Below are 15,769 nucleotides of genomic sequence, written 5' to 3' on the forward strand. Positions count from 1 at the left end.
CTTTAATTGTAAGCTGACCAATTATGAGTTGACATGTCATAATTGTGAGAAAAGGTTTGTAAGAAATTATTGTTGGTGTAGTATTACTCATTAATAAAATAACTTATTTACTCGTTTATGTACTTCGGGGGCGTTTGGTTAGGGGGTATTTAACATTACTAGGGTTAAGTGATCTTATATTACTTAATTACCATGTTTGGTTGTCAAGTAATATAAGATATCAAACATGGTAATCAAGTAATATAAGATACCGGTAATCTTCAAATACCAATAATAGTTACTATTGGTAATATTGAAGGTAATCTGATTGCCTCTATTTTTTTAGGTATTATAAGATTACTAAGGTTATCTTTTTTTGTTACAATTTTATCCCTTATTAATAAAAATTTTGGATAATAATGCCCATATTTTAAAAGAAATTTACATTAATATCATATTTTAATTTTACCCTTGTTTAATTAAAATTTTAGACAATAATACCCTTATATTTAAAACAATTTACAGACCACCACTACCACCCAGCCACCACCGCCGATAGCGGGCCAACCATCACGGACAGCAGCCGGAAAGTTGTCGAAGTCCCTAAAAAAAAAGGAGATTCGGTGGGAGGCTCCGGGAGGCTTCAATATGGCCGTCTCTAGCCATATTGATAGTCGAAAACTGTCATATCAGGCCAGGTCTTTTCTGGCCATTTATGGCCAGATCGATGGAATTGGCCGTTAACGGTCAGATCTATTTTGGCCGAAATAGATATGGCTGCCAACGGTCAGATCTCGCCTAGATTTGACCGATAATGGCTAGGGATCTGACCGTTAACAGCCAGATCTGGCCTGATTTGGCAGTTTCTGACCATCAATATGGCAAAAAAGGGCCATATCGGAGCCTCTTGGTCACGATGAGCTACTTACGGGGACTTTCAGAGACTTCCGACGGTGGTTTGCGGTGGGGGCAGGAGGTGGGGGTGATTTCGTCATAAATTAAAATTTTATATAAGCGGGGTGTTTTAGCTAAATTTGAAATATTGGGGGTTAAAAGAAATCATTAAAAAATTAATAATAAAAATAATATTATATTAATATTTAAAAAAAGATAATTTAGTAATTTAAATAATATACCCACCAATTTATTCTTCATAACCAAACATATTAATATAACATACGCACCAACTAACCAAATATATTTTCCTAAAGATTCCCAATAATCTTTAAAATAACCTATCTTTTTAATAATCCATCATTCTCAGTAATCTAATATTTTCTTAATAATCCATCATTATCAGTGATCTAACATTTTCTTAACTAAACGCCGCATCTTGTATTATGTGAAGAACACGAGCTCGGCGAAAGAGACGTGGAGCGATATCTTACCCAGGGACAATCATGTAAATTCAGAAATAATTAAGACTTCAAAAAAGTAAAAAAGAAAGACAGAAAGAAGTTGGCTTTGGAATGAAAATGGAGGACGAAGAAGAAGGTCCACCTCTAGCCGTTCAAATTGACGAAATTGCAGAAGAACCCTCTTACTCTTCCAACAACGCTGACGTTTCAGTGGGCGTTACCGTCATCACTGGCTTTCTTGGAGCTGGAAAATCCACTGTAACTTAAACCCTTATTTTTCTATTTTTTTTTCTTAATTTGATTTTATTTCTACTTTATGTCAAATACCTGTCTAGTGCTTTTTTTTTTTTGGTACAGATATTGGATTATAGTTAGTGTCAATATGGGACGAAAAGATGCTGAAGTTTAATGATTATTACAGATTATGAAGTTGTTCTTTAGTGAAATTATTCAATATCCCCTAAAATAATATAATTTGTAGTGTCAGATGAAATGGGATGTGCCACAAAGTTCATGTACAAGGACAGTTTAAACTCTTCAAGCTTGATGAAGATTTTAAAGAGATTAAGATTAGATCACTCATAATGTATGGGAACACTGAAAGTTATTGGTTGAATGTACAGAAGAGGCAGATACGTATGCATATTGGAACAATGATTAACTTTCGAATGCAAAGAACTATGGTTTTAATGTAAATTTATTATTGGGTCAGAAACTTATTTTAGTTTGCAAGAAATTTCTCAACTGACAATTGGGGCTATGAATTTCAGCTTGTTAACTATATCTTGAATGCACAACATGGAAAACGAATTGCTGTCATATTAAATGAGTTTGGTGAAGAGATTGGAGTGGAAAGGGCGATGATTAATGATGGAGAAGGTGGGGTACTTGTTGAGGAATGGGTTGAATTGGCAAATGGGTGCATTTGTTGCACTGTTAAGCATAGTTTAGTTCAAGCACTGGAGCAACTTGTACAGATGAAAGAAAGGTAACATTGTTTTTTGAAGTCTTTTTGGGAATCAGCTTATGGGAAGTTTGATATTTCACATGGAGAAATTATATGTTAGTGGAAATTAATGATCTAAGAATGGTTCTTTTGTTGTGTGTAGACTTGATCATATATTGCTCGAAACCACTGGGTTAGCGAACCCTGCTCCTCTGGCATCTATTCTATGGTTAGATGATCAACTGGAATCAGCTGTCAGGCTTGATTCTATTATCACTGTAAGTAAGATTACGATCTTTGACTAATTTTAATAAATTGTCTGTATGATTTAGCATTTGAATTGTACTTATTTTAACCATTCAATCGTTAAGCTGTTATATTATGTTTGCCTGCATTCCAGTTTCTCATTTCATATGATGGAGACTAAGGATATAGCTTATGAGCTTTTCCTATGTTTTTCCCAAAGTTTCATCAAATTATCTACTTCCATCGCTGTAATAGCTTTTCTTCCATTTAGGGTTGGGAGTTGATTAATATGATGCATATTTCTTTACTGTTCTACTTCCTTCTTGTAGTATGAGACAATCATATCATGTTTTATGTTACTTTCTGTTTATCTTCTTGGTATATGAGTGGATCATAGTAATTTATGATTCATAAAAATTGAGCTTTTGATGTTTTGTTTTTTCTTTTTTAACATATGTTCTTCCCTCAGTTACCTCAGGTTTTCATCTCAGTTCTTTCTATTAATAAGTTTTTGCTTAATAGGTTGTGGATGCCAAAAACCTGCTTTTCCAGATAAACAAATATCGTGATGTATCTTCATTTCCTGAAGCAATTCATCAAATAGCATTTGCAGTAAGTCTCATATTATTACTTAATGACTGATTTAGTTGCAAAATAGCCTTTCGTTTTCTGGAAGATCGTTTTTCACTTTGTTATTTTCATTGGATATAATTTAATATTGGTCAGTTGAGCATATCAGAGGCTTATAAGATTCATTTTTCTTGTAGGATGTTATAATTCTTAACAAGATTGATTTAGTTTCTCGAGAGGCTTCCGAAGATGCTCTTGACAAATTGGAGAAGGAGATACATGAAATTAACTCTCTTGCTCAAATTATTCGCTCTGCCCGGTGTCAAGTTGACTTGTCTAAGATATTGAACTGCCGAGCATATGATGCTACGGTTAGTAATACAACTTTTTATTTTTATTTTATAGGTACATCTTGTCAGCTTGTGCCGACTTTTGTTTTAACTGTTGTCACTCAAAGCAATTTGTCTTTTCTCTCAGCACATCACTCATCTACAGGCACTGTTGGAAGAGCACCAATCTGTGCCTTCTTCAGATCTTCATGACAGTGACGTGCGAACTTTGTGCATTTGTGAACCAGGGGCTGTTGATCTTGATAAGGTAATCTCCAAAATAGCTATGGAAAATTTGGTCTTGCTCTACCAAGTATTGTAATTTGTTATTAGTTGCTCTTATATTCACTAGTTTGGAAAGAGTATTCAGTAGGTACTCTTATATTCACTGCTCTGGAAAAATAATTACAGTTTCCTCGAGTGTATACTTAATAATTGTTGGAATATATGTATTCCATCTGAATCAAACAATCACATCCTTGTTGCTTGTATAACCTTGTTGTTCATTATTGTATATGTATTCTCTCTTTTTTCATTTTTCTTTTTCCAATATATTGAAAATTCCTACCTTATTATAGTGTATTATTTTGTATGTAAAATCCATATTTATTTTGATAATGTCTGGTATTCTGTGTATTCATAGGTTCGCTTGTGGCTTGAGGAGATTCTTTGGGATAAGAAATATGGCATGGATGTGTACCGTTGCAAAGGTGTTTTAAATCTTCAAAACTCCGATCAACTACATACTTTGCAGGTAATATTTGCAATTTTTGCTTTGTTTACTTATGATGCAGCTTTGGATTTAGAGTAGACTGTTCTTTTTTTTCTCTCTGACATTTATGTCCCCATTTACTGACTCCTTCCCTAGCTTCCCTCTTTTCCTCTGTTTCTTGGATATTTGTGTTTTCTCCTGGATGGGTAGCTACTTTTGCAACCTGATAATCATAATACTCCGTAACTTAACTGCCCCTCAAGTGAATTTTTTCAGAGAATGTTAAAAACCTGAGGTAGCAGCGCACATGGGATAGCAAGCACATGAATTATGTACAAATGCTAGCTCTGTGCCATTATCAACTCAGCTGAGAGACCATTAAATTTTTTTATTATATTTCAAATCAAAATTTTTAAATTACAACAGAAAGTATTTCCATCTTCTGTGAACTTAAAATTTTCAAGAGTTCAAACCATTTCTATCCTACTCTATCTTGTAAAATGATGCTTGGGCCAACTAAAGAGTAGGTAATGTTGAGACTCATTGTCTATCTGATGTTTTCCAGAACAGGGGAGGAAATGAATTTGTAGGTCACTAACTCACTGTGGTGTTTTCATTGCAATTGTTCTCCCAAACGTTAATCACATATCTCAAATAAGGGTGGTGAACTCATTAAGTGAGAGGTTGAGATAGACAGTTCCCTTATACAAGTTTTCGTACAGATCTCAAATTTTAAAGAATGGGTCTGGCATTTAATAAAATTTCTATTTTCTAATTGTCTATTGCAGCTTTTTATTAATACTTCTTTTCCCATTGTATGCAACTTCGTTTTGTTTGTCTGTTTTGCTTTTTATCTGTTGTTAAAGCTACTTTGTTCTCAGCAACTGGTTAATTGCATGTGGTCTCATCACCAAGTTGTTTGTTCTTGAACATTTGGCAGGCTGTAAGGGAGATTTACGAGATTGTTCCAGCTCGAAAATGGAGAACAGAAGAGAATCAGATGAATAAGATAGTGTTCATAGGTAATGTTCTTAACACTTTTGCGCTATTTTCAGCTATACCTTTTCTAAAAACCAGTTGGAGCTCCTTATGCTTTGTTTTTGTTCTACTGAAATTGGTTGGTTTTCAATGTTGCAGGGCATCATTTGAATAAGGATGTTCTTACTGATTCCTTCAGAACTTGCGTATTATCAACTACTTAAAGTTGTAATTTTGGTTAACTTGTGATTAAGTTCAGATGAGGTGTGAATTGCCGCCTTGTAGGTTTGTTTCATTATTATTATTATAAATTTGTTTAGTTGTATTTTTTGTTTTTAAATCTTATAAATACAGATAAGTTTTGAATATGGATGTCCTGTATTTTAATCATGCTAGTAATTTTACACTTAAATTTCACAAGTGCATTTATCATTTGTCATTAGATTGTAAGCCAACCCAAATATATAATATGTAATCCATCACTGGGTTACCTAATAATAAAAGAGCGTTTTTTACTTTGAGTCTTTCTAAGCTATCGAGGTTTTTATCTAGTCAACAGTTGGTAAGATTAATTAAGATATATATAAGTTGATTGAATATTCTTCATTAAAAAAGAAGGATATATATATAAAACAATTAGAATCTATATATAATATTTACCAATATACAACTTTTAACTTAAAATATTGTAAAATGTTAAAAATTAAAATTAAAAATAACCTACCCTGATAAAAACTCCACACAAGGACACGTGTCTAAAAACTATAGCAAATTAGCAACACAAACAATTAAAGCCGCAGCTCACCGCCACGCCCTCGTCGACAAAGGACGCCGCCGAGAATATTGTAAAATGTTAAAAATTAAAAGTGACCTACTCTAATAAAACTCCACAAAAGAACCCGACTCTAAAAACTCTAGCAACACAAAAATTAACCCCGCAGCTCACCGCCAAGCCCTTGTCGACAAAGGACGCCACCGAGACGTCTCCAACCTCTGACGTTCCTCCACCGAGATTTCCGGCGGATTCGCCGTCTAGCTGCTCCAGCAACCGCCGATTCAAGCTTCAACAGGTTTTTCTTTTTGGTTTTTCAATTTTTATTTTTAAATTAAAATATCTATTCATTTAATATTCTTTTGATAGGATTTTTGTTTGTTTGTGAAATCTCTGAACTGGGGACTGAACCCGGGACTTTCACTGATAATGTTAGACCTAAGTCTTCGTAAACCCGGAGTAATTAGTAATTGTAAAAATTTGTCAATACGCATTGCTCACTGAGGTTGGTATATGATCCATAATCTCTCTACTCACTCACTTTTACTTTTCAGATTAGCAGTTGGAGCAGTTGGAGAGCAAAGTTCAGGTACACTGGCATGCTAATATTATACGATTTTGATTATTATTGATTGTTTTGAGTTGTTTTTGTAATATCATTTTTATTCTTTGTTTCTGCCAAATTCGATTGCTCTTATTGTTCTTGTACAAATCGAACTCTTTAATAAAACTTATCATGATGTGGTCATGGGTGGGAACCTTATTTTCTGAGTTAATTCAGTACTTTTGTTGCATGATCAAGAATGTATAAGATGCTTATGTTAACTAACTCTGTTCAAAGAGCGTGAAATATCGAATGGCTACCCTTTTTTTCCACTGGGCAGCAAGATTTGGGGATGTATGCCATAGAAGGCATTTTTTAGGTTTTATTCTACCGTTGTTAATGGCCTATCAAATTTGCGAACCATTTCTCCGCGGCTTGTTGGATGCAATGAATGATTTCTACAACTTTACATCATGTTATTTGCGTGTTTTCTTTTCTCTTACTGTCATTTTATTTGCAAGTGTAAATTGTAAAATAGATAATGAGATGCCCCGAGCGAAAGTTGATTTGATAAGCTTGAGTTATAACTCTGGTCTTGTATACCCTTTATAAAATGGTATCATTGCTAGAGTTATATACAATATTCCCGATTTCAAATCTTTATGTTTCTCTTATGATTTTGTATTTATGATTTGAAAATAACTATGTTTTACTGTTTACATATTTAACTGATCAGAGGCTAACAATTGTTGACAATGTGTTTCCCTTGAATCTCAGGGTCAATTTTTGCAAGAATGGCATTGGTTGTAGTTTGTGGGCAACCAAGTAGTGGGAAGTCAATGGCTGCAATGTGCCTTGCCGAAGCTCTAAAAGGATCAGAGTTAAAAGAGACAGTCAGGATAATTGATGAAACTTCCTTTCATCTTGATCGCAATCAGAGCTATGCCAATATGACTGCAGAGAAGAATTTACGCGGAGTGCTCCGGTCTGAAGTTGATAGATCTGTGTCGAAAGATAATATAATCATTGTAGATTCTTTGAACAGTATCAAGGGTTACAGATATGAACTATGGTGTTTGGCTCGTGGTGCTGGAATAAGATACTGTGTGCTTTACTGTGATGTGGAAGAAAATGATTGTAGAAAATGGAATGAGGAACGACGGGAGAAAGGAGAACCCACATATGATGATAATATACTTGAAGATCTTGTAAGAAGGTTTGAGAAACCTGATAGAAGAAATCGATGGGATTCACCTTTGTTTGAATTATGGCCACAGAGAGATGGAATTGAGAAATCTTCTGCTGCCATTTTGGATGCTGTTTCCTATTTGACAAAAAAGGTGGATTCAAAAACGCGGCATGTTAAGATTTTACAGCCAACCATTGCAACACAAAATACACGATTTTCAGAGGCAAATTCTCTGTATGAATTGGATAAAGCAACACAAGAAGTGACTAATGCTATTGTAGAAGCACAATCGAAGGCACTTGGAGGGCCTCTTAACGGGATATCTCTTGGCCAGAGTTTGCCTACTATCAATATTTCAAGGTCAGTTGGGCTGCCTGAGCTACGTAGACTACGAAGAACATTCATTAAATTGACAGGGCAAACCAGTTTGAGTGGACCACCACCACCGTCTGATTCTGACAGTGCAAAGAGGATGTTTGTGGACTACTTGAACAGGGAACTAGAAACCACTGCTTGAATGAGCATAAATATCATTGTTCTATTGAAATATCTTTGGGATTAGTCAAATGTGAGGGCCATTCTAGGTTTTGTCCAATATCGAATGGTGTTGTACCAACAAATAATGAAAGTGGAGGTTTGCCTTCTAAAAAGGTAGTACTACACTTACAATTCAATCTTACAAACTTTCTTTCACAACTTCAACGTGATAGCTTGCATAGGTCTCGTTTGTTCAATTACGAACTGACCAATTGTAAACTATCATGTCAGGCTGTAAAAGAAAGTTTGAAAAATTAGGTGTGAGCCAATCTTTTATTGTTCTAAAAATAGGTTACTTTGTTTTTAGTATCTATTGTATCAAAGAAAAGCAGTGTGGTTTGCTAAAGGAATCACTGTAACATTTGTTCAATGGTAATTTATTTGGATTGTTTCAAATTGTCAATACATGTTTTTGGTGATTTGACGTTTCAAAATCTTCTCTCTGTAGATTCAGTTGGATTAAAAAATTAGTGAATAAAGCAATTTCTGAGAAGCCTGTGTTTGTCAATTATCAGTCCACAGTTAAGAGATAAAATCCAATCATGGATGGCCTTTTCAGGTATATAAGCACCAGCTTGTGGGTTAGCTCTAACTCCTAGATAACCGACACTTGAAAAACTATTATCGCTACTATGGAACTGGAGCCATAAGCTGGCAAAAGCCATGGAATCAAATCCTGTTATTGCCCAAAAACTTGTTGAATGCTGCCATTCTCTTAGGGTTCTTTAAAATACTATTTTGATTTTCTCAATAAAGTTAAATAGAAAATTTATCAAAAAATATATTATTTTTAATATTCTTAAAATCTTATTTATTTTATTCATCTTGTAAAATATTAATAATTATATTTATTGTAAAGATAATCTAATTTTACTTTTTTTTTTTAAATATTATTCTAAAAATTATTAAATAATGAACCAAATAAAACCTTATATTGTACGGATTGGCTTAGAGTTAGCCAATCAAACCAAACCAACCCCACTGAACAATAATTAAATTGATGGTTAAGTCATCACCCACAAAATCCCCTGCTTTAAATAACCAAAAATAATAAAAAAAAAAGGAAACTTATGTTCCACTCTAACATGATGCGACATTCTCTACCTGCTTAAACAAAAAACAACAATAAGTGAGTGAGAGAGTTGGCTCCCCTCCAGTTCTGATAGCCTCATCATAAATCAACAATGGCCTCCATTTGGATCTTGTTTCTGCTGGTTAAATACAACTAATAGTGGGCTTCATATACTCCTCCAAAACAAAGGGCTAAATCTAAACCACCCATTCCAACATCTACACTAAATCCAAGGCTTAACCGAGCTGTTACCCACTAGATTTGAACCACATGTCATCGTAGCACATCCCACGTGGACTTAGAATAATTTTAGGATTGCGTAGCGGATTTGCTAGAACTAACAAATTTAATACTGTGCCGCTAAAAGGAAAAAGTTTACACAACATCCAGTTGATTAATTACAATTATTCCCCCTGTTATGTTGTAGAGCAAAAATGATTTGCCTGTTTGTTCTGTCTAAAAGTTAGAGCTTTTGTTTATTTATAGATTAGATCTATCAATTTTAATAGTGTAGACCTCTGAAACCAAAACAATTACACAAACCCCAAAACTAGAATCCGATAAAAACTGGACTCTTAAAACAATAATACCTCTGTGTTATGTTGGTTTTGCTTTGAATCTCCATTCTTCAGCACCCTTTAATTGGTATGTCCTCCAAACCCTAATCTTGTTTCCATTTTTGCATGTGCATTTGATCTGACATTTGTATCTGGGTTTCCTTTTTGAGATCTGGGTTTGTTTTAGTTGATTAAAAATGGAAAGTTTTGCATTTTCGTCCTTTTTGTTGCGAAAAGGAAATGGAATTTTGTAGGAATCACATTGAGTCTCGTGGAATCTAATTAAATCGTGATATGTGATATTGATTCGGTGGATCTTTGACTTTTTTTGTTATTGCAGGTTGATCTGGTGGTTTGTTGGCTACGTGCTGCTGGAGACTAGTTATTTTTCTACAATTGGCAATACTATTTTTTTTTTAACAATCAAGCGTTACGTTTCGGGAGAATTCAACATTTCTTTTTTGGGTTTGATTTGGACTTTTAGTTCTTCTACATTGTGTAGTTGTGTGAATTGTTGATCCATAATTCGGATTGAAACTTGGTTGTCGTGATCTAATTTTCTCGGTTTTTAGTAATGTGAGTGTGATGCTACAATCACGTGAGAAACATCTGTTTTTGTTATTGGAAGAAAAGTGTTGTGGAGAAAATAGGTGTTGTACGGACTAATGGAAACGTATCTAGAAGCTTATATTTTATGACATGTTGTGGTATTGGTTGTTCTTGGAGATTTATGTGAAAGGGATTGATTATTTTAGTGCACTTTGAAACTCAAATTGTTAAAGAGTGTAGCAAAATTTGGACATGAGAAGCTCCTGGTTCAATAAACTTTCTGTCATTTTTGGGCCTAGACCGCCGGTCAGTTGGTTGTTATTATGCCTTATTAGTATTGTTGCACTTGTTGCCGTCTTAGGATCATCATCTTCAAATACCTTTGACTCTTTAACTTCAATCCAAAAACCTGATATTTATACAAACTATCGAAGGCTAAAGGAGCAAGCTGCAGTTGATTACTTGGAGCTGAGAACTCTCTCTTTGGGTGTGAGTCGGCCAAAGGAGTATGACCTTTGTGGCAAAGAGAGAGAAAATTTTGTACCATGTTACAATGTGTCAGCAAATTTGTTGGCTGGATTTCTAGATGGGGAGGAGTTTGATCGGCATTGTGAAATTTCTAGACTAGGAGAGCGGTGCTTGGTACGCCCTCCAAAGGATTATAAGATCCCCTTAAGGTGGCCCGCTGGCAGGGATGTGATATGGAGCGGAAATGTGAAAATTACAAAAGACCAATTTCTTTCGTCTGGAAGTATGACGAAAAGGTACTATTTAATTAATGCTAGACGTGATTCTGTGGTGGTCATAAGCATTAAATCTACCTCCTTTAGCTCCATGATTTGCTCAAACTGTCCACAAACCATTGCTATTTGCTTTTATCATTATGTTATTAATTTTTCTATTTCTTGGTTTTTTAAGTTATGATGATTGCATTTATAAATTTTGATAATCTTTCCAGATTGATGTTACTGGAAGAGAATCAAATCGCATTTCATTCCGAGGATGGATTGATTTTTGATGGTGTCAAAGATTACTCTCGCCAAGTCGCTGAGATGATAGGGTTGGGAAGTGACTCCGAATTTGGTCAAGCTGGTGTAAGTTTTCTTTGTACATCATGGTTATTATGGAATAATTCTTTCTATATTGGACAAAATTAAATTTGAAAGAGTTTGAATTTTTTGAATAGATACTTTGTTGTTTTTTTAAGTCTAACCATAACAAAGTTGGAGTATGGTTTGCCTCTTTTTCTGTTTTGAAAGGCGAATAGAATTATCTGTTGCATCTTAGCTTTAAGCCTTATATGTCAACTGCAGGTTCACACCATACTCGATATTGGTTGTGGATTTGGAAGCTTTGCAGCTCATTTAGTGTCACTGAAGCTAATGGCTATTTGTGTTGCGGCATATGAAGCCACTGGCAGTCAAGTCCAATTGGCCCTTGAGAGAGGTCTTCCAGCTATGATTGGGAATTTCATCTCAAGACAACTTCCATATCCATCATTGTCATTTGACATGGTTCATTGTGCTCAGTGCGGTATCAATTGGGACCAAAAAGGTAAATCTTGAGCTTTTCGATGACTCATGTTTTCTACTATTTGTTGACGTGCTTCCTTTTGGGTGATCCAATAGCAGAGTTTAATTGTAGGAAATCAATGACTTGATTGTTTCCCTTTTCCGTTCTTGATAATAATTTATTATGTGCGTTCTGGTTTAGCTCCACTATTGGTGCTATTGGACCATTGTACAAAAAGGTTTTACCTTCATGAAAATGTTCCAGTAATGCAATTGATGCTGGACATGCAGATTGCAGCCTGGTAACTTACTGTTTACTTATCATAGGTCATCAGACGGATATATATTGGCCCATCATGTGTGGCATAATATTTTGAATGTTAGAACTTATGTCTGACCTCTATGAATTACTGAATTTGTTTACTTCACAAGAATATCCAAATAATCTAGGAGATTTACCGGAAAGTCTACTGAATGCATGGATGGAATTTCAGAGCTTAACTTCTTGTTATAATGTCTATGTATTTAATAAACTTAGTCGTGGGTTTTTCTTCTTTTATAATTTTTTATGTTGTATGGGTGTGGAGGGTTAATACTTTTTGCTTCTATTGAATCTCATTGTTCTGCTTTTAACTCTTCTGCTCAAAACAGATGGAATGTTCCTTATAGAAGTGGATCGATTACTTAAGCCTGGAGGTTACTTCGTTTTAACCTCGCCTGCAACCAAGCCACGTGGAAGTTCACTGAGTATGAAGAAGAGGGGCATGCTAAAACCGATGCAAGAATTCGCCGAAAAAATCTGCTGGACTCTGATGGCCCAGCAAGATGAGACATTCATTTGGCAGAAGACTGTGGATTCTCATTGCCATTTATCTAGGTGAGATAGCAAAAATAATTAGGACTTTTCCATTATTATCTCAGTTTTAGTTTCACTGTTGGATAGGTTCTTGAGTAACTTTCCATATACCTTGTTATCTTGAACTGGCTGTATGTAGAGAGCTTTGCACATTTCTTTCCTCTAAACTTACGGCTTTATGGGGAGAATTATAGTAATTGTTTTCTATTTGTTATTGGATTTAGAAAGCAGGCTATACCACTTTGCCAAGAAGGACCTGATGCTGTAAAATACTATCAGCCCCTCGTGCCATGTATTAGTGGGACAACCAGCAAGCGCTGGATTTCCATTCAGAAGAGATCTGCTGGTTCCCAGTTGAGCTCAGCTGAGCTTGAAGTTCATGGAAAGTATTGTTTCAGGATGATTTTTCCACCTAAATTTTGTTGCAGCTTGTACATTAATTCTTAGTTTACATCTTTCATCCTTGCAGGAGTTAAGCCTGAAGATTTCAGTGAAGACTTACAGGTCTGGAGGATGGCTCTGAAAAATTATTGGTCTTTGCTTACTCCCTTGATTTTCTCTGACCATCCTAAGAGGCCTGGTGATGAAGATCCATTACCTCCATTTAACATGATCCGCAATGTAATGGACATGAATGCTCAATATGGAGGTTTAAATGCTGCATTTCAGGAGGAGAAAAAATCTGTGTGGGTGATGAATGTTGTGCCTGTCACAGCTCGAGATACACTTTCTCTCATACTTGATAGAGGTTTTGCTGGTGTTTTGCACGATTGGTAAGTTCAGTTTGTAACTTTCGATGTTTATAATCTTGCTTTTAATTCAAATGATTTTTCAGGTTCTTCATGAGTCAGTTTTTTGTTTTTTTATTTATGTTTTAAATTAAATGGTATGCTCTGTTTGAAAATAATATTTTAATTTTGAATAATGCTCAGAATATATTGCCTACAGTTTTTTTTTTTTTTTTTTAATGGTGACTTCATCTTTTAATTTATTCTTTCAACTGATAAGAATAGAGGAAAAAACTGATTTTTTAGGAAAAAAATCCTCGTAGAAAAGGGACTTGAAGAAATAAACACAATCTGACTGGTATATGGCTGATGAAAATAATTTTTGATACTTTCTTTGATGTACTGGTCTCAAGTCAGTGGGTGGGATGCAATTTCCAAGGACCCTAATAAAGTGTATAGGCATAGTTTGAGTCAAAATTCAAGAATTCAGGTTACGAGAAAGCTTATTTCACTTTGAGCTAGGATATCATAGATTGGCTCTGTTTGATTCAGCAAAAAGATCAACTGATTTAATCATCTGTTGGTGGACAGGTGTGAACCCTTCCCAACATACCCCCGAACATATGACATGATTCATGCAAATGGGCTCCTCTCCCACCTCTCTGAAAAAGTTTCTTCAGAAAGATGTGATACGATGGACTTGCTTTTGGAGATGGATCGGATACTACGCCCTGAGGTAATCTTTTTTGCTTATGAATGAAAATTTGTGCCGTGTCCTAAAAGTTGTTTACTCACAAATTTTGTAAGGAAAACTGCATCTAATACCTTTCTTTGTTTTCTACCCCAATAGTTATTTTACTTTCTTCAAGAAGTAGCGTCCTTGTTGCCCCTTGTTCCTGACTTTTGGTCTTGTTTAAAAATCTAAGCAACAATGCCCTTCCCCTTCTTTTTCTGTTTTATCTTTTCTAAAGAGAAGTCTCAAAATATCCTGTTTTACGTAGAAAGTTTTGTGCTGCATCCTTTAGTATCTCATTAGATCATCCCCACACTGTCATTCTCTGATTTTATGCCACGTGTGAAATTTCGGTTTGTAGGGATGGGTAGTTATTTCTGATAAGTTGGGAGCTATAGAAATGGCACGCTCACTTGCTACACAGATACGCTGGGAAGCAAGGGTGATCGACCTGCAGAATGGCAGTGACCAGCGACTACTTGTTTGTCAAAAACCTTTTGTGAAAAAATGATTGATTGGCAGCAGGAGATCTCACCATACAACATGTATACTTTTTTGGCTCTGGTAATCGTCCAGAAAGTATGGAGTATTAACTGTAGGCAATAATGGCGTTATTTGCTGGTTATTATTGCCAGAGCAGGAGTCTCTTGACTGCTTCACCATCACCATGTGTGTGAGCACATGCCGGGGCCCCAGGGTCTTGGCAGAGATCATTTCAACAACTGAAGCTGTAGATTAGAAAGGAGGTTTGCTGCACAACACAAAGCTAAAGCTAAAGCTGCCGCAATTCATTTTATTTTATTTATTTGTCAACGCGTTTGTAGCAATTCATTCATCCAATTTTTTGGCGTCTCTTTTGGTTTCTCTATTTCTTTATTTTTTGGAAGTTGGACAGAAGAATCTGTATTGAACAATCACGAAATGTCATAGCTACATTTATTGTAACTCTCCTTCTCTCAAAGTATAGTTGTATCTGAATTGAATTACTCAAAAAGAGACATTTACATTTACTAAATGCAATGTGTTTTGGCAGTTAAAACTTAAAACTACTGAAGCAGTGTGTTATGGTTGGTTAAATTACCCAAAAAGATGATGAATATGACTAGAGAAGGGATGAAGGCACATACTAATGTGTTTTATTATGACTCGATGATTTTAAATTAAAAAAGATAATATGCTAAACATGTATGTTTATCCCATTCCCATCAATTTAAAAAAAAAATAGTTTAGTTTAAATGTAAAGTTCATCTATGCAATATTACTTTTACAAGATAAAAAGCTTGGATTTCTATACACAAATAATTAAAACAAAGCAAGATACAGAAGAAGCATTTTTTTAGTGAAAGTGAAGAAGAGCTACAAACAAAATTTGAGTAATCTTATTCATACATCTAAAAACTAGTATCATACAAGGACGCGGAAAATAAACAAATGAAATTCTAATATTCATAATGGCAGACATTAAAAGACAAAATAATAAAACATAATGTTAGATAAACGAATTCCAAAGAGGGAGAGGTTACCGCAGAACGTAGCACTTACCATGAAGTGATTATTCAAAGCCAAGGGAGTATTTTATATAACGATAAGATAACTCTTTCAA

General features: G+C 34.9%; 3 protein-coding genes across 4 annotated transcripts; all 3 read left to right on the forward strand.

Moving 5' to 3' along the window:
- The first annotated feature begins 1,430 nt into the window (after positions 1 to 1,430).
- LOC116126006 (COBW domain-containing protein 1-like) lies at positions 1,431 to 5,400 on the forward strand. The gene is made up of 9 exons (XM_031411706.1): positions 1,431 to 1,595; positions 2,108 to 2,325; positions 2,447 to 2,561; positions 3,052 to 3,141; positions 3,297 to 3,470; positions 3,577 to 3,696; positions 4,072 to 4,182; positions 5,081 to 5,162; positions 5,278 to 5,400. The coding sequence occupies exons 1-9, from the start codon at positions 1,449 to 1,451 to the stop codon at positions 5,340 to 5,342; spliced, it is 1,122 nt and encodes a 373-aa protein (XP_031267566.1). The 5' UTR covers positions 1,431 to 1,448; the 3' UTR covers positions 5,343 to 5,400.
- Positions 5,401 to 6,006: 606 nt separating this feature from the next.
- Positions 6,007 to 8,594, forward strand: LOC116126323 (protein KTI12 homolog). Of its 2 annotated transcripts, XM_031412021.1 has the most exons (3): positions 6,007 to 6,188; positions 6,445 to 6,479; positions 7,212 to 8,594. In XM_031412021.1, the coding sequence occupies exon 3, from the start codon at positions 7,229 to 7,231 to the stop codon at positions 8,138 to 8,140; it is 912 nt and encodes a 303-aa protein (XP_031267881.1). In that variant the 5' UTR covers positions 6,007 to 6,188; positions 6,445 to 6,479; positions 7,212 to 7,228; the 3' UTR covers positions 8,141 to 8,594. The 2 variants fall into 2 exon arrangements, with proteins under 2 accessions (XP_031267881.1, XP_031267877.1); XM_031412017.1 differs by lacking the exon at positions 6,007 to 6,188 and having other exon boundaries at positions 6,218 to 6,479.
- A 978-nt stretch (positions 8,595 to 9,572) lies between these two features.
- On the forward strand, positions 9,573 to 15,193 carry LOC116125572 (probable methyltransferase PMT5). The gene is made up of 9 exons (XM_031411279.1): positions 9,573 to 9,877; positions 10,130 to 11,102; positions 11,297 to 11,432; positions 11,652 to 11,892; positions 12,501 to 12,726; positions 12,930 to 13,087; positions 13,175 to 13,478; positions 14,025 to 14,169; positions 14,528 to 15,193. The coding sequence occupies exons 2-9, from the start codon at positions 10,591 to 10,593 to the stop codon at positions 14,675 to 14,677; spliced, it is 1,872 nt and encodes a 623-aa protein (XP_031267139.1). The 5' UTR covers positions 9,573 to 9,877; positions 10,130 to 10,590; the 3' UTR covers positions 14,678 to 15,193.
- Positions 15,194 to 15,769: the final 576 nt, after the last annotated feature.

The sequence above is a fragment of the Pistacia vera genome, unplaced genomic scaffold, assembly GCF_008641045.1.
Source record: "Pistacia vera cultivar Batoury unplaced genomic scaffold, PisVer_v2 Contig104, whole genome shotgun sequence".
Classification (NCBI taxonomy): domain Eukaryota; kingdom Viridiplantae; phylum Streptophyta; class Magnoliopsida; order Sapindales; family Anacardiaceae; genus Pistacia; species Pistacia vera.